Source organism: Eublepharis macularius, chromosome 11, assembly GCF_028583425.1.
Source record: "Eublepharis macularius isolate TG4126 chromosome 11, MPM_Emac_v1.0, whole genome shotgun sequence".
Lineage (NCBI taxonomy): Eukaryota > Metazoa > Chordata > Lepidosauria > Squamata > Eublepharidae > Eublepharis > Eublepharis macularius.
Genome location: NC_072800.1, coordinates 26,055,270 through 26,073,972, shown reverse-complemented (window position 1 = coordinate 26,073,972; position 18,703 = coordinate 26,055,270). Strand labels below are relative to the sequence as shown.

Sequence of the window (18,703 nt, the reverse complement as noted above, 5' to 3'; positions counted from 1 at the left end):
TCAGCAGATCTGCTTCTTAAGTACAGCAGGATATGGGAGGAGGGAACTTCTTCAATTTCCTACTGCTTCAGTTGTGCTATACTAGTAATAAAGCCATACATGTGATGCATTCATTATCCACCTAACCATCTTACACCTTTTCATATATATAAATATCCCTGTTCTCTACAGCGTATCTTTCCATTCCTCCTAAAGGAGAAGTTCTTGGGTACCTCCAAACCATTTCTGCTTCCATCTTAACAAGATATTGATCCAGCTGATGGACCGTATTTTACACCTTTTAAACAAAAATACAATTATGTGGGATGCCTTACCTCAAGACAACCAAGAAATGAATAAACTTGTTCGTATGTGATGTCTTTGTTTAACTGGCCTGGAAAACAGGAATGTTTTATTGCTTTTGAAACTTGCTGTGCTTCATGCTCAATCCTCAAAGCACATACTATATCCCTCCCTTCTAGGCTCTGTCTGCAGCTTTCTACGGATGTTACCATATCTGCCCAAAGACTGGAACCTGAGGGGATAAACTACAGCAATGCCAGCAAGCTTCCACAGTACCATTTGCTCGGCCCCACTGAACAGTTATTCTTGACGGTTCTTCCCACAGGACACCTTTCCCCCTCTATTTTCAAGCAATCGAGCAAGCAAGAAAGCTATAATAGTCTGCTGAAATCTCAGGGGTGATGACTGATGTTTTATCCATTTGTGAGCCTTTCAGACTCCAAAACAAATGTAGCCATTTCATATCAAGGAAGAAGATTAAAGGTGACAGTGTACAATCACGGTTTTCACTTTTTATATCTCAGATAGGTAGGGCTTTAAAGGTGGAAATAATATTTTCTGTCGTAGAGGGAAATGTATCTCTCTTATGTGTAGGTGAGGTGAATTCAAGCACTCAACTAAATACACAACCCATTTCCCATGACATGAATTATATTAACCAACATTCATGTTTGATCAGCATCCGGTACAATAGGGTCCCCTCCACTTCATTCTCAGATAAAATAAACTACCTAAATCAATATGCTGAAGAAGATATCTTAATGATATATATTTTTAAAAAGGAAATGCCTTCAAGGGCAGATTTCATTCCATAAAATAATGTGTTCATAAAAGGTTAGATCATGCACAGGCACTGCCAGCGCCAGGGTCTCTGGCGCCTGTGGCAAATCCCCCCTCCTGTGCGCGCGCGCAGTGCACGCATGCCACGGACTGCACGATGACATCATCACGTGATGACATCATCGCGCAGCAAGCAAGCCGGGGCATTTGCCGGCGAATGGCTGGGGTGGTGGGCGGAGGCTGCTCCGTGCTCCGCACGCCGCCCTGGCAATGGCTCGTGGCTGCTGTACCCGGCTGGGGGCATGTGGCAGCGGCGGTGGCAGTGGCACGGGGCTGGCTGGCTGCAGCAGCTGCGGGCCAGCCACACCAGCTCTGCGGTGTGCGCCTCTGCCCCTGACACCCCCTCCGGCACCTCTCCAGGGCCCTCGCGCCTGAAGCCACCGCCTATCTGGCCTCTATGGGTGTGCCGGCCCTGTGCACGGGAGTGAATGCATAAACTGTTAATTCCAATGAGGATTCTTCTCCTTATTTAATGCGCTGGCTATCTCAGTGAAATCCCCACAATTTGGACCGGTCCTACTGCATGACTGACCAGACACCTCAAGGTTTTGGTCCCATTAAAAGTTGTCAAAATGTCATTTATTTATGTTTTTTGTCAAAGGAAACACTACTGGAATTTTCCAGCTTAACACTAAATTGTTGACATCCTAGCCTAACAGTGAAATCCTAAGAAGAGATACTCCAGTCTAAGCTCATTATGGGCTTAATCTTCTTGCATCTTCTGCCCAAAACAGTAACTTAATGGCTGTCTCCAGAGTAAGACAAAGAACTGGGAAAGCTTTGATTAAGCTTTCCTGGGCGAAACTAAAGTTATCAGTGACACTTGTTGATCTGCAATGGCTGGAGGCGAGCGGCTATCAGAGCCCTGAATATCCCGGAATGGGAGAGTGGATAAGGGGAAGATCAGCAGGGTGTGGAGGTGATTAATTCGGGAACTCCTGAGAGAGTCTTAGGATCTTTGCACATCTCCGGGGGTGTGGGGCTGAAAGCTAGCCTCGCCTGGTGACTCATATGCCAGTAATTTTCCAGCTCCCAGAAAATTTCCTGTCTTGCCAGGCTTTGTTTCTGTGTTTAAAGAAAAATGAGGAGAAGGAGTGATATTGCCATATTCATAATAAGCTCCTTATTAACATGAGGGCAGGTTCAATTGCTAACAATAGGGTTGTCGGGCCTGTGCCTGGCAATCCCAGGAGCTGTTGAGGGTGGAGGAGGTGGAATGTTGCATGCCACTCTAGGAATTTCCCCAATCTCTTTAGTTATTGATCACAGACATTGGAGAAATTCCTAGAGGCATGGCCACGCCAACCAGAAGTGATGTCAGCTCACCTACTTATATCTTCCCTGCCACCATCTTCTCCCACTGAGAGAGTGGGCAAGAGCCCATGAGGGTGGAAGGTTGCTGTCATGGCAGACAACCTGGTAAGCATACTTTTGATATTGATAGGCAACAGATTCAGAATGGACATAAAAGGCAATATTTCTTAATTCACTGAGTAATTAAATTATAAAATTTGCTGCAGCTGGATGTAGCGATGGCCAGTAGCATAGATGGTTTCTATAAGGCATTAGACAGATTCACAGATTAATAAAGGGACTACTTCTCAGCACCAGCACTAAGAGGCCAAAGCAAGGAAAGACCTTGGCCTCCATGCCCTGTTCATTGGCTCTCCAGGGCAGTTTGTTGACTGCTGTGTGAAACAAGATGCTAGACTAGACGAATCTCTGATCTGATCCAAGAAGGCACCTCTTATCTGCCTAAAAAAGGAAGCTGGCATATTTACCAAGAGGATGGTATCTGTCATGCAAGTTATCCCATAAGAAGCGACCATCGACCAAGCCAACTAAAATCACATGGCTCCCTTTGGGAAGAAGGCTGTTTAGAGAACGTAGACCCTTTAGAACATTGAAGTGCATTTCCTCAGGCGTAGTCATGGCTGCCACTGTGTCAGCCTTTCTGTGGAAGAAAAAGAAGGCAAAATGCTTAGTGTGCAACAGCCAGAACTGAACATTGAAAATGGTGGCTATTCTGGATGTGTCCTTGGGGAAAGTTGGAATAGATCAGGCCTGCACAGCTTGTGATACCACCTGCCAACGAGGCACTAAGGTGTGCCAGTTGTTGGATGCCCTGATACACCCCATTTTTGCAGGTAGCAAAAACTGGAAGTTATTGGCTCCTGATGGGTTGATGTTTATGGCCGGTTCTGTTGAGATTTGTGGGACGTAAATTGTGCAAGTTTACACTAGATGGTTGATCGAATCCATTCCAATCTCATGATCCTACGTAGGATTCCTACAGAACTCTGGGCTTTCTGTACATAACGGGATTGAGATATTTCCTTGTTAAAAATTAACAAACCTGAAAAGTTGTGGGGTTGGGGCGGAGGAGGAGTCTACCCAGCCAGTACTAACAAGCAAATCAGTTTGTACAAGCAAGCAGCCTCACTGCAGCTAACAGAAGCAGTTCCAGACAGAAGCATTTTTAGAACTGGAAGCGCTCTGGCAATAAAGCCTCTACAACAGCTGATTTACCATTAAGGACATTTAATCTCTTTTCATTGTATCTTTCAGTTGTCCCTCATTTAAAACCACAAATTGCCTCTGGCTCCAATCAGCCGGCTCTTGTTCCCGTTCTCCTATGCTACCTTTGTGCCACAGATAAGATGCAGTTTTGGGAGAAAAATGCAATGGAAATGATAACCAGCAAATCTAACGTTTTTACTATTTCCCTTGAAACAAACATCCTCTGAGCATTCATTATTTTTTTCATCTCTCCCTCTCTCTCTTTAAGTTGCACTGTCCTACATTTGTGCTTTGGTAAGCTGTGAGATCTGTACCATCTGTCTATATTTTTGTACATCCTCATTTAGACATTGCAATTTGGGTTCTACTGGGAAAGCACGAGAGCTGCCAGTTTCATTATCTTTGTCATTTACAAATGCCTGTATTTCTCAATGTCTCACTTGCCACGCTGGCATGAAAAACTGGCATTTGAGCGGTGCTTTGGCCCCGGCACAGTTCTGCAGTGCGTAGACTTGCAGCACTTATCCCGGTTGGAAACAGAAACCTGAATTACATCAGGAGGGTTTTACGACTTTGTTCAAAAATTGTTTTTAAAAAAAACAGATTATTAGACTTCAGTAGTATAGTGAAATAATAGATTTCATTACCCATTTTATAAAACAACCCCATTAAAGAAATTACATTCAGCTTAATGCTGCAATTTCACTATATCCAATATCATCTCCAGGAAAAACAGTGTATGGTTATCCGTTTCCCACTTGCCCAGCTGGTGAGCAGTTCCAGTGATATCAAGGCATGGGTTTGATTTCTGTGGGATGAGAGAACACGGGTATTTTTGCCACATTTTCTTTACTTACAAATATACAAGTAGAGCACCAATAGAGGCAAAGAGGTACTCCTATAAGCAGGGCTTTTTTTCAGCGGGAATGCGGATGAACGGAGTTCCGGAACCTCTTGAAAATGGTCTCATGGCGGGTGGCCCCGCCCCCTGATCTCCAGACAGAGGGGAGTCTAGATTGCCCTCCGCACTGCTCAGCACTCAGCAGCACGGAGGACAATCTAAACTCCCCTCTGTCTGGAGATCAGGGGGCGGGGCCACCAGCCATGTGACCATTTTCGCCAAGGGCGATTTAAACTTTAAAAAACTCCTCCCTTGTTCCAGCTGACCCAAAGTGACGTCATTGTGCGGCCTTGAGTTCCACCACCTTTTCCCAGAAAAAAAGCCTTGCCTATAAGGCAGATCTGTGACCCCTCATCAGATTCCCACAGTGAGCAAGAAAGAGAGATGATATCCAGCATGCCAAGATCCAACTCCGCATATTCTCTGTCTGCTTCTCTCAGTGCAGGGCCAGTTTCATGTTTTGAAGGGCCCTGGACAGAGAATGCTCAGGGACCCCCATGCCCAATACTAGGCTCCTCTTATTTCCACCACCACCACCCATGTGCTCTCACCAGCCTCTGTTTCCTTTCTTTATTCACTCACAAGCTCTCCCACCATGTACAGTCACAGCTGCCCAAACTGCCTACATACCCTTTCTCTGACGGCGCTGGATGGTGGGTGCAGCCAGGAGTGCTGCTGCCATGGCCACCAGGAATGCTGATGCTCTGTGCACCACCCACATGCTCTTCCCCAGCAGCATTTGGCAACATATGCAACTGGGAGGAGAGGTGACACAGCATTCACAAGCAGGCAGTGGAAGGGTGTGAGTGCAGGCATCAGAGGAGATGTGGAAGAAGGGAGTCAGCAGCTGTGGGGCCCCCCATAAGCCATGGGCCCTGGCAGCTGCCCCTCCTCCCCATGTGCTGATGCTGGCCTTGTCTCGGTGCAATCCTAAACAGGTTTACCCAGAATCCTTCTGAATCCTACTTTGGGGGGGGGCTGCTTACTTGCAGGAAAATGTCCTTAGGATTCTACTTTCTCTTTCTGTCCAGACTCAAACCAGCTATTTTTTCACATACATACCTGCTCTCTTTTGTTAGTTCGAGGGACCAGCTCTTCTAAGATCTCATGGATAACTGACAGAGCTATTAAGGCACTGTCTCCACACAATAAGCTCCTCTTAAGCATGGCTCCCATCAGGTCTAATACTAAGACTACCCATTCATAGTATTCCAGCAACAAAATCATAATGGTATGGTTTGAGATCTACTAAGCGATATCTCTGTTGGCTAGATGGAATGACCAATAATAATTCTTGTAACCCTTTAGCCCTTTTCAGTTCTTGCAATTTTGGAGCTTCTGTTTCACATACCGGAGAGTCCAGCCCACTTTGTGCAATCCGCTCAATATAAGCGGTCACCATTCTGTGTGAATAGGGCAATGCATATATTTTACAGTTTGGGTATACGGGATCACAAACTCTCAAGAAAATGTATTGTCGAAGACTTTCACGGCCGGAGAACGATTAGCACATCAAGATTAGCACATCAAGTACCAATCCATATGCAAAAGAACCTCCTCAGGATACAGTGAAGCCTCCCGCCATTAGCATTCCACACCCTGGGAAACTCTTACAGGATGACTCAACTCAACCTCACCCCTCTTGAGTAGATACAAATGACGTACATCTTTTCCACACTGTGACACTGAGAGATCTCTGTCTTTTGGTGCTACACCTCTGAAGATGCCAGCCACAGCTGCTGGCGAAACGTCAGGAACTACAATGCCAAGACCACGGCAATACAGCCCGGAAAACCCACAACAACCATCTCAAGAAAATCTTGTTTCCAGTTGTGGGTATCAAAGCTGGAAAAAACCCACACCTTCACATACAAAATGGCAAAGACATGTAATGAGAGGATTGCACGTAGCGTGCTCTTGCAATACACACTATAGGAGTGTCAGATTATAATGACCCCTAAAGTCTTTTGTTACTCAGCAAGGCTTCTGATAGAGCTAAATCCAAGTGAAAGGTAGATTTAAGTCTAAAGAGTATAAATGGTGATGTTTTACAGATCAGGTTCTTAATCCCATACAATTTCCCAGTAGATTACCCGCATGCTTCTTGTGAAACAAGTTATTATCAGTACAAGTGACATGAATGAATAGCAATTTCCTTTGGGAACACAGTGGAATTTGAACATGGGTCATCATGAATGTTTCTTTTGCAGAATTAATACATGCCAATGCTGAACCAGAGCTCTAGGTTCATTGCCTAGCTTGTGCCACTTCAAACTTCAACACCAACAGCGTAGAAAACAATCTAAAAGGAGGAAAGTATATTCAATAGAAATAGAAGTGGCAAGAAAGGAATCAGTAGCACAACCTGCTGGAACAACATTTGTGATTATCAGAAGAAGAAGGTAAGGTAGGCATTAGCGTATTAAGGGAAATAACAGCTCCTTTTGCTCCTTGAATGGTAGATTAACAGCTACATGGTGTGAATGTGAAAAATACCTTCAAGTAGGCCATTTATTTAAATGGAATAGATTCAAACAAGAGTGGAAGAGAAATCATAGGATCAGAATCTCCCTGCTAATGTCTAAGATATTGTATAATGAACCACATGCTTTTATATTTCATGAATTTTTTTCTTTCTTGCAAAAATATATTTACATAATACCATGGAAATACAATGGTCTTCAGCCAATGCCATGCTGTCAAAGGCAAATAAATTCTTAGGTGCCTTAGTAAGCTCTGAATACAATAGCAAGCCACTGCATGCATTCTTTCTTTCTTTCTTTCTTTCTTTCTTTCTTTCTTTCTTTCTTTCTTTCTTTCTTTCTTTCTTTCTTTCTTTCTTTCTTTCTTTCTTTCTTTCTTTCTTTCTTTCACAGTAACTAATAGTTCAGTACACATATTAGATATAATGATGCTAATAATTCCTAATCATGTAGTAAAGTTTTTCCTCCCCATAGATATCAATGTAAGCAACTTTTTAAAATAATGCATTTGAAAATCTGTAAAACAAATAGATTAAAAGTTCTTTAACTGGAACATGATTGTAATTTTTCCATTTTTCAAAAATACAAACCCATTTAGCACGTACACAAAAGGCTTAAATTCAAGCCCACTTTTATGCGAGAGGAATGTCACTTTCACCCACACAAAGGAAGGTAATTTCTGCCAGTGCCCCCTTTGAACTGTAGCTACAACATTCCCAAAGGGACTGCCTGACCTCCAGAAGCAGTTTTCAAATGTGCACAATTACAGCACGAAGCGAGAGGCAGAAAAGCCATATTCATTTGGACACAGACTGTATGCCTGCCTAGTAACCTTCCTTCCAGGGTTAACGAAAGCATGAGAACGGGCAGTTTTGATCAGCAAAAACAATGCATAGGATTAAGAGCCCCGACTCTCTTGTGGTCCTCTTGATCCAAGCTTGTAATTTAGCTTTAAAGGGATCTGTGACCTCCACTTCCTCTAATTTGATCTTTAGCCTACCCATTCTGCAATTCTTAACTAAAAGAACTGCAGGTGAAAGATCCAGTTCAAACAGAGATTTCATACTATCTTATATACTAATAGCTAAGTGACCCTGATTTGAGGATACTTAATTCCGGAGACTGGAGCCACGAGTAGACAAGACAGATCTTCTTACACACCTGAAAAATGACCCAGGTTCGCAGAAAAATCTGAAATCTAAAAAAAGTAAAGGGGGGGGGTAATAAAAAAAACCTAACATGATAAATGGAGTGCCTGTAGCTTTAACCAGATGTGCTCAGTGACTGTCGCTAGGCAACTATTAGCTAGTATTCTAGGCTTGGTTTCTGTCAGTAAAAGGTAGGGGGAGGAGCAGAGCCCTTTCCAGGGTGGGTGGGGCCTTTGAGGGAGGATTCATTGGGGCCAAGCCCGGAAGCAACCACCAGCCAACTTGATACTGCAGGACTTGCATGACTCACTCAGGCCTGGCTGCTTCCTACTGTTAAAAACAACAACCACCCCATAAAAAAACAGAGTATTGTAGTGGTTAGAGTTTCAGAGTAGGATCTGGGAGACCCCGGTTTCAATCACCACTCTGCTGTAGAAGCTCAATAGGTGACTTTGATCCAATCACACACTCTCAGCCTAACCTACCTCTCAGAGTTGTTGTGAAGATAAAATGGAGGCAAAGAGAATGACGTAAGCTGCTGTGGGTCCTCATTGTGCAGAATGGCAGTACATAAATGAAGTAAATTAATACATATCGATGAAGACGGGAGGCAGATAAAAGGAAAGTTGTTTAGTGGGTTTGAAGGAGAGAAGGATGCAGGGAAAGGTGAGCTGATGGAGTCTGCAATGAAGAGGGAAAGAGGAAATAGTGAAGGGAAGAGGATATAGGGGTAAGTGAGGTACCCTTGCAAGTCCTTGCAGGTTCCCTACCATTCAACTGGGCCTAGCTTAGCCAGCGCCATGTAATTGGGCCATAGGAGAGAGGCTGCTGGGGAGAGAGGGGGAAAGGTGAAGATGAGGGGCAGACAAAGATGGGTGAGGAGGAGAGAAGGAAGCAGGGAAAGGGGGAGAAGCTGTGGGGGGCAGGGGAGGGAAAGAGGGCAAGGGGAAATGAGATGCCCCCCGCAAGTTCTTGAGGGTCCCCAACTTGTCACTACTTCTAAAAGTAAACTGCCTGGCCCTGGTGTGGAGAAGGAAGGGGAGGTACGCATTCAGGGGATTCTCAGGTAGAAAAACATGATTTTGTAAATTAATCCTAAAGAAATAGACTGATGAGTACTGAAAATGCTGCAGAGGGGCCTGGAATGGATATTAAGAGCTGGGAGAAGGTGGGAAGCTTTGTGCCCGTCTGCTCAAAATGGGGCTTGGAGGGGAAATTAGAAACTCTGCAGACCACGGGCCTAATGGACAAATGAGTAGATGTAAGAAGTGGAGGTTTTAGCAATGTGGCTTTGGGGAGAAATTAAATTTTTCCTGCAATGCAGGGAAATCCAGAAACGTCTCATTGGATACGAGCAACTGATCTAGTAATCAGTATATTTTTTAAATTCCTGCCCAAAGGATATTCTGCTATTTTGAGCAGAACTTTTTTTTTACCGTTAATTTGAAGAACAGGAATCAAATTGAAGTTGGCATCCTAAAGCAAGCCAAACACATCTCGCTGCAGTAATTGCTGGCATTTTGCCCGCTGTCTTACGAAATTGAGTAGATGCCAAGAAAGCCCATCCATAAAGCAGGTATCGGTAATTTGTTTCCAACACGGCCTGAGTGGGTGTTCATGAGGTGTGAGTGACAGAAGACTTGCTTTTGGGTAACGTTTGAAACTGGGGGAGTTAAATTCCACTTCATCATTAGGAAGCTGCAACCTACATAAAAAGAAGTGCGGCTTGGAATCTCCACATGAAAATTCTCACTGATTTTTTTTTCCAAGATGCAGAACGGTTTAGCAAAATGAATTCCAGTTAACTTTTCCGTATCCTTGTGAAAATGTTGACCATAACTTTGATTGGAATGGCTTATTTTAATTTTCCAATGTCTTTTTTGCACGGGCGCATACGCATGAAGCTGCTTTATCTTGAATTGGACCACTGGTCCATCACTGTCAATATTTGGGCAGCGGCTCTCCAGGGTCTCTTTCACATCACCTACTATCTGATCTTTATAAATGGAGATGCTGGGGACTGAACATGGCACCCTCTGCACATAAAGCAGATGCTTTACCCGTGGCCACCCTCAATCACATATGAGCTATTGTCAGGGGTCCACAACCTTGTTCAGCCTGTGGATGCTTTTGGACTTTTGAGAATGGGTAGGGGACAGACGTCATGTTAGGCGGTTCCGAGTCAAACATTCTCCAATAATGGAGCCAGTTATTTCCGAATGATCGCTCCCTACATACTCAAAAGTGATGTCTTCTGGAATCTTCTGAATTACCTTCTTTTCAAAAGATGTGGAGGAAAAATAGGATAGGCTCTTTGTTTTAGGGAAGATGTGTTTTCATAAAGAAACTTGTAGACATGAAGAAACACTACTGGGCACTATGGCAAATATGGAAACCACACTGGGGATCATTGGCTTAGGGAGTGATGCAGCCAAAGGAAAGAGTGTTGATGCCCAATACACCTTCAACAATCTACGTGCATAGGGAGGCTTCCTCATGCATAACTTTCTGAATTGGGATCTGCAAGCACAAAGCAAATGCACAAATGAAGGCCAGAATACTTCTCCAGCTGTGGTTACCAGCTGCAATGCTTTTTATCTCAGTCCCAATTTTGGTATAACTAGAGATCCCATGTCCCCCTCTCCTGCACGCCACCCCTCGCCATCACTCACCTGGCCAGTGTGTGTGTGTGTGGGGGGGGGAAGGCAGGAGAATAGGCCTTCTGAGCGTGCTCCTAGGCAGCATGACAATGTCACTCCCAGGAGTGATGCTGTGGCACTGCTCTGAAAGTGCTCCAGTGCTTTGCAGCGGACCAATTTGGACCCCAAACAGGCCAAATAGGGCCCATTTGAAACACAAATCGGCTTGCTGCAAAGTCCGTATGCTCCTGGGCATGCACTTCCAGGAAGTGATGTCGTTGTGCAGGCCAAGGAGCACATGCATGCAAGGAGAAAAAAAAGGTCCCCCTGCTCCTGCCAAGAAGGTAAAGGGACCCAGCAACCCTAGGTATAACTAGGGTCTTATATAAATACACTTTAAAACAACAAGAGCTGAACTGAGGTCTGTGTATGTGAATAATCATGTGAATAATCCTGTGCAACAGCACACTACTACAAAATCATTGTATTATGGATCACCAATGGTTAATTCACACATATAGGGTTGTAAACTTCGGTTTGGGAGACCTGCGGGGTGAGCTTGGGGACGGAAGGTGTGCTGGTGCAGTATGAAGCCATAGAGTCCACCCTCCAAGACAGTCATTTTTTCTCTCCAGGGGAGCTGCTCCCTCTGCCATCTGGTGATCAGCTGTAATCGCAGGAGAACTCCATGCCCCACCTGGAGGTTGGTATCCCTCTGTACTAAAGTCCTCATTGTGGTTTATTTATTGTATATATTGCAACGGAACAGTCTGCTCCTTCCTCTGATAATTGTGTGTTGGTTTGGTCTCATGGGGCGGAGTTCCTGCTTGTTAGTTCTTTGTTAGAATTGTGGACTGCATGAGCTCTCAGCCTGTTGCTCCCATTCCTCAATCTTCTTGCTAATAAATGGATGTTGTTTTGAATACACCCATCTCTGCTGTGTGAACCTAAGAGCAGGAACCTGAGTGAGTACTCTGTTCCTGATTTGCAATTAGAAGGGAACATCACACTCACTTACCCTGTGTGTGCTCCCCAAGGCATACTCTGGGAGTTCCATGCTTAGAACCAAATGGTCACCCAGACACAGGCCTGATACAGATCTGCACCATGGTGTGCAGGGACAGGGGGTTTAAGCCTTCCTCCCACACTATTTTTTGACCTGAAACAGTCCTGAAATGTAGCCCTTAAGTACAGGTGTAGCAATATGGGGTGGGAAGGGGTAGGGCTTACCAGGGCCGTTTTCACACTACTAACCTGATTTGATAAAGTTGCAAAACGTTGCGCGAAAAATGCGGAAGATAGTGTCTTCTTGCAAGAGTTTTGCACGATGTTGCACAAAACTTGCAAGAAGACGCTATCTTCCGCGTTTTTTGCACAATGTTTCGCAATGTTACGGAAGCAGGTTAGCAGTGTGAAAACGGCCCAGGTGTTGGGAGTAGGGATGTGCACCTGAAAAATATTTGGGTTAACTGCTTTAGGGATGCTTTCAAACGCCCCATGCCTGACTTCACCTGATGTGCATCGGGTGAAGCCAGGCATGGGGCATTTGAAACTGACCGTCGTTCGCCAGCAGCAGGAGAAGGGGTGCATTCAAATGCCCCATGCTGGCTTCATGCGATGTGCCTTGGGTGAAGCTGGCACAGGGCATTTGAAACTGAAAGTGCCCCTTCTCCTGCTGCTTTCAAATGTCCCGTCTCACCACTTTTTCCCCCCATGGAAGGGAGAGGTTCCCTCCTATGGGGGAAAAAAGCGGTGAGGTAGGACGTTTGAAAGCAAGTAGCCCTTTTCTTGCTGTTGACAATGCAAACAGCTAGAAAAGTGCTGCAGGAGTGGCCGCTGTCGCTTTTCCCAAAGCTTCCTGAACCGATACAAATTGTTTTGGAACACTTTGATTCGGTATTTCCAAATCGGGCCAGCAATGCTGGGCCTGATTCGGGAATCCTGGATCTTTCAGATTTGGCCCCAATTTGTTTTTTTCCCCGAACTGGAATCCTGAATTGCACACCCCTGGTTAGGAGTGCTCACTGGTGGCGTTGTTATATTGCTAGCAACGTGCCGACATCATTCCTAGAAGTGACATTATCATGTTGCCAGGCCTGCCAGAATCACTTTCGTTTGAGGGCAAAATTCTACGATTTTTGCCCATATACCAGGGCTTCCCCTGTTGATGTGATGATGTCACTTCCAAGTGCATGCAGAGTGATATTAACATGTTGCCACCTTGCCTGACCTCCCCTCAGTTTCTTACTCTTTTCCCACCCACTGGCCACCTGAGTGTCAAAGGGAAGTGCAGGCTGGGGGCAGCGAATCCTCCACTTCCAGCAGAGGCCTGAAAATCCAAAGTGGAGCTCCCAAAAGGCCAAAAGCAGCTCTCCAAGGCCATTGGAGGGAGAATACAGTACACAAGAACCCTCTTTGGTTCTGATCTGAAGTGGACCCGCTTGCACCCGGGAGTTAAGTTCCAAGAGGAACTCCCAGAGGACCTCTGATTTACAAGATCCAGGAGGGACATGACGACTTTGAACTGAATTAAAGTTTAGAACAGAGGTGTCCAAGTTCAGCATGAGAAAATTAGTGGAATTGCTCCAAAATATTAATAAATAGCAACACATTTTTAAAGATATATTCAGATGTAAAAAAATACTTGATTGCATAAATGCACACAAAAATCTACACACTGTGACAGGATCCAACAGGTAATAGAACTTATTCCAAGGATGTTATATGAGTGATTATGGAGTCTATAGGCACACTACAAATTCATATCAATTTTGTATGTGATTGCGAGGGACCAAATTAGGGGTGCAGGGGGCTGGGAGGTGGGGGTCAGTGGGGCACCTACCTTCTATGTGCATGCGTAGTCCACGCTCACACTCCTGCACTACCCCATCGTGTTAGAAAACGATGTCACTTAAGCCGAGCACTGTGAAAACTGCCCCTCTGGAGAAAGTTTTCACTGAGCTCCACTTCAGTGTGCACAGCGATTCCTCCATCACATTGGGAAATGAGTGTGACGGAGGACACACTGTGTCTGCAGAAGTGCAGCTCAGTGAAAACTGCTTCCAGAGGGACTGTTTTCACAGTGCTCGGCTTTGGTTCGCAGCACGATTTCTTCATCGCTGGAGTGATGGGGAAGCACGGGGGAGTGTGCACACGCTTCTCCCCGTCCCCGTCCCTCTCCCCCTCCAGCCAGGTGAGTGGGGCTGGGGAAAGCAGGTGGGGGTGGGGATTCTCCTGCCCCAGGTAGGGGGAATGACAATCCTAATTTAATACCTGTTTGGCTGCCATGGCTTCCTTTCTCCCTCAAAGAAATGTATGAATTATAATCTGAAAAGAGCCCAACAATTCTCTGCTAGAGGTACCTAGTCTTTCACCCCTTGCAGAACTACCGTTCCCCATGCAGAGGGACTCAGGCCTTACCCATTGCAGACATCGTTCCCGATCATTGCATAGGTAACTATCGCAGGCTTGTCAAACTGCTGACTCCTTGCCAGGCTAGAAATGAAAAAAAAATGGAAGCGTGGTAAATAGCAACACTCATCATGAATAACAGAAAGTCCTCCCTGTCACAGCAGAGAGCAACATTAGACCGAAGTAAGGAAGAATAAATGCATCTAACTGTGGAGGCCAAAATGCCCTTCTAAAGCAGAGCAGCAGCACCTTAGCGGGGTGCCAGAAAACGGATGTGTCTAGCAATGGCTGCACATGTAACATTAAAAAAAACCACAAACATGTCCCATGTTAGCAATGGCCATGCATGTACAAACAGCACAAGAGCAGCACAAAAGCACTTCTAATGCGAAATCATGCATGGATTGATTATGAAAGATCGTATACTACATGCCACCCCTTTTTTCTACATCACTTTGTTCTCCGATTGCAATAAATAAATTAAAATTGAGCATTTGTGGACAATGCTTATGGCAAACAATTTATAGAGGTACAGAGCAAAGAGATTTACAATGAGATTGAAGGTTGAACTAAGATAGGGTGTGCATGTGTGGGCGGGGGTGGTAACAGTTAATTATGTTTTTCCCAAGGGGTGATTCTATTGGTCAAACATTGTGGTGTTCTAGTAAGTAATGATGGGCAAATGCAGTTCAGGACAGAATTTAGTGAAGAATAAGCACTATTAAATAATAGTCAGAGACTGTAGACAGGATCTTTTTTTATATAAAAAGAAAAATGTGTAGTGTAAAACAATTTGGTTGCAAGCATGAAATATGCTTTATGAGTCTTTCAAACTGAGAAAATCAAGGCTAGATTAATCTCAACTAAGCAATCAGAAAAGCTTTAGAACATTGGGGAGGGGGGAGGACCCACACCATTCCCAAGCTTATCTGACCAATTCCTCGAAAGCTTTCCGATCCAGATAGCCTACAGCTTTGCAAGAACTTTTTGACAGATGCTCAAGTATCTTCCCGCCCCCCACCCTGCTGCCTTTATTTTCTCATCCTATGTAGCATAAGGTGAGAAGACTAACATTTCTTCCACAAGTCTCAGTGTTAAAAGCAAACTAATTAATTTTCCCTTAACACAGAGTCTTGGGGGGAGAAAGATTTTTTGGACTACTCGTCAGGAACTCAGACAAAGGGAACTCAGACTCGTCAGGGAGGTTGACAAAATATACTGTCTGAGTTCTCATTAGCATCCATGACCTGGACTTAAACTGTGTATTTTATATTTCGAGTAGCAAAATACCATTTTAGGGAAATGAACACATCCAATATTATGGGCTATTCATATTCTGAAATGGCTGGATTTGGGTGACACTGTAGTAGCTTTTTCGCCCTAGAAGAAAATATTATTTACCTTTCAACTAGATTCCAAATCTTTCCTGATGAGGCACCTAAATTACCACCGGAGATTAAAAAACAGAAAAATTGTGTTAAATTGAGCTAACAAACTAACCGATAAAAAGGCCATAATTTAAAGAAAGCCCCACCGAAATACATAAAGTTAATCATGATTAATTAGTCACAAAGGTGCTCTTAATGATGAAGAAAGCTTCCGGCATTGGACTGTATGATTCTGAAAGACGGAGAAGTGGAAGAGAACTACAGATGTCTGTTCCAAAGAACTGGAGTGCCCAAGCTCGCCCTAGAATGGGCCACCATTAATTGAACCTCTGCTCTAGAAGGAGCCGCTTCTAGGAGAAGCAGGGTTGAAGCATGGGCGCAAATATATTCTTAAAAGGGGGGGCACATTTTGGCTGGGTTTTCTACAGTAAGGTATTTTAGTAAACTATGGGGTGGATCCCCCAGAGTGTTTTGCGCATTTGGAACAATCTCCATCCTCTCCTCTGCAGCCTAAATCCCACCCCTCTCAATGCTGTTTCTGAGGCAGCCCTGTCATTTGGGCTGAAGGAAGGGGGAGGCAGGAAAGCTATGCTCTGAAGGTGGAAATCTTTCTATCCATGGAAATATTCCATGGGCTATACTTAGGGTTGCAAACCTTCAGATGGAGCCTGGAGCTCTCCAAAAATTCCCACTGAACTCCAGAAGGAAGAGATCAGCTTCCCCGGAGAAAATGGTTGCTTTGGAGGTGGGCTGAACAGCATTATGCCACACCCCCTCTCCTAACAAAACCCCACCCTCCCCAGGGTGCACCCCCAAATCTCCAGGAATACCCAAGCCAGAGTTGGCAATCCTACCTACGGTATAAACAAAAATCAAGAGTTTGGGGGATTGTCTTATGAGATGTTAGGTGTGGTGACCTTTCTGGTCTCCCATGGCTAGCCCTGGAGGGATAAAGACCTGGAACAGAGCAGAACATGCTGGAGTGAAAAAGAATACAGCTAGACATGTTGGGACTAACCAGCAGCGAGCTAGCCTTATCATATTGCTCAATGAACGTTTTGCTCCCTATAGCCATAAATGAAATATAAAATTTAATGACACAAAGAAAAAAGGGTTTGGATTTCCCTAACAGAATCCAGGTAGCCTATGGTTCCCCAGGCATGCAAGACTAAGATAACATTTCTTTCTTCTAACAGCCCTCAATGGCCCCCGTGAAATATCTTCCCAGTGCTCAATGGGCCGGAGCCTTCATTAGCAGAAACAGAGTATGAGCTGTTGAGACTGAAGATGTTATCGTATAAAGCCATAAAAGAATAGGTGAGAGCCCTCACTACAGAGTGAAGCGGAATAGAATTCAGGAAGAGCTGCCATTGTCCTATAAGATAGGAATGCAGTGTTGAATTATGAGGTAAGACAGGATCCTACAGAGAAATAGGGCCAAGAACCTAGTTATTTTAACAGTTTGTTAGCCATGTTAAAAAAGATATGACCGAGGTAGCTTATGATGACAATAAAATGTATAAATATTGCACATATACATACATTGAAATTTAAATTATCAGTAAAGGGTCTTTCAATTGGTGTTCATCCAACTGCAGAATGGAACCGTTTTTGAAGTTTCAAAAGTATTTTGTGATTTTGCAGGCATGGGGCCACAGCTCAGTCGGTACCAAAAAAGTATCACAAACACCACAGTCTAGTCACAATTTAATCACCCCCTGCACAAACCTTGGGTCCTGGGGCAGTAGACATTCTGCATATGGCAGCAATATGTCCATTAAGTGTTCAAACAAGTCCATAAAGACAAAACACCCTTCTGGTGTCTTCATAGATTCTGAAACATCAAATCTACCATAGCACAGAGAGAACTGTATTTTTGTTCCTCAGGCTGGGCAAGGTGTTCTGGCATTGTGGCTAAGAGGTTGTACTATGGATCAGGAACCCACACTACGTCAAATCTTCCCTCTGCTGTGAACTTGTGCAAGCACTCCTTTGTCAGGCTGCTCCCCACCATCTGCAACACGGGATGATAAATAATACTCAATGGATGTGAGTGTTTTGAACACTGTAAAGCACTATATATTTATTTCTTTAAAACATTTCTTTCCATCCAAATAGGGTCCCCAAGGCATTAAACATTAAAATGGTGTTTAAAAGAAGATATATAAAATACTTAAGCAAATATGGATATACAAACACACAGAACAACACAACCAGGGAGGAGGGCTAATAAGAGTTATGTGTGTCTGTGGGTGTGTTTGTGGGAGGAAGGTTACACAAAACAAAACAAAAAGTCTTCACCCTTTGGTGGAAGACAACAATAGAGGGAGACAGACAAATCTTCATGGGGAAGGAGTTCCAAAGTTTCAACACCACAACCAAGAAGGCCCTTTCCTAAGTTGCCACTGTCCAGCCTCAGATGACAGGGGGGCTCGAAGCAGAGCCTCCAAAGATGACCTGAGTGGATGGGTAGGTTCATATGGGAGCAGGCATTACTAATTATAACCATTTAGATTGCAATTGTATATCAATCTCTTCTCAACTTTCAGTACAGCCCCTGTTTTCCCATTGGCAGTCAGGGCTAGTGATGGGTATTGAGAACCCTCAAGACCCCTGTTTCTTCTCTCCGCCATCACTTCCCTGAGAACCTTTCTCCTACAAATAGGCATTGCTCCATCTTAGTTATTTTGCTACAGATGTGAAGATGTGTATATTTATTTACGACTCCTATCATATCAGTCGCAAGGTCTCATTTGAAAGGTTGGTCAGGAATTGAAACAAACAGCTGTGGAGCTGGCAGCGGCAGTGTGGGTGGCTGGGAGGCCGCCCGCGCCATTCGCCTGCCCCGCAGGACAAGGGGTGGCCAGCTTGCCACATGCCCCTTGTCCTACAGGGCAGGCAAAAAGCAGTGCTGGTGCTCCGCGGCATGCCAGGACAGCTGGCTTGCCATGGGGCGGCATGCACCGCCTGCGTGATGATGACACAGAGTGACATCATCATGCAGCACCAGGAGCACGCGCGTGCTGTGCACGCACGCAAGTGGCCGGACTTCAGTTGCCCTGGGCGCCGGCAACCGTAGATCTGGCCCTGG

The 18,703-nt window shown here is 44.7% G+C and overlaps 1 protein-coding gene across 1 annotated transcript in view; it reads right to left on the bottom strand.

Moving 5' to 3' along the window:
* Positions 1-18,703, bottom strand: part of AOAH (acyloxyacyl hydrolase) — a 119,670-nt gene that overhangs the window by 28,772 nt on the left and 72,195 nt on the right. The window contains exons 14-17 of the mRNA XM_054990917.1: positions 15,626-15,662; positions 14,234-14,308; positions 2,904-3,076; positions 315-373 (exon numbers count right to left, since the gene is read on the bottom strand). Of these exons, the coding sequence (XP_054846892.1) occupies positions 315-373; positions 2,904-3,076; positions 14,234-14,308; positions 15,626-15,662 (344 nt within the window). The remainder of the gene's footprint in view (positions 1-314; positions 374-2,903; positions 3,077-14,233; positions 14,309-15,625; positions 15,663-18,703) is intronic.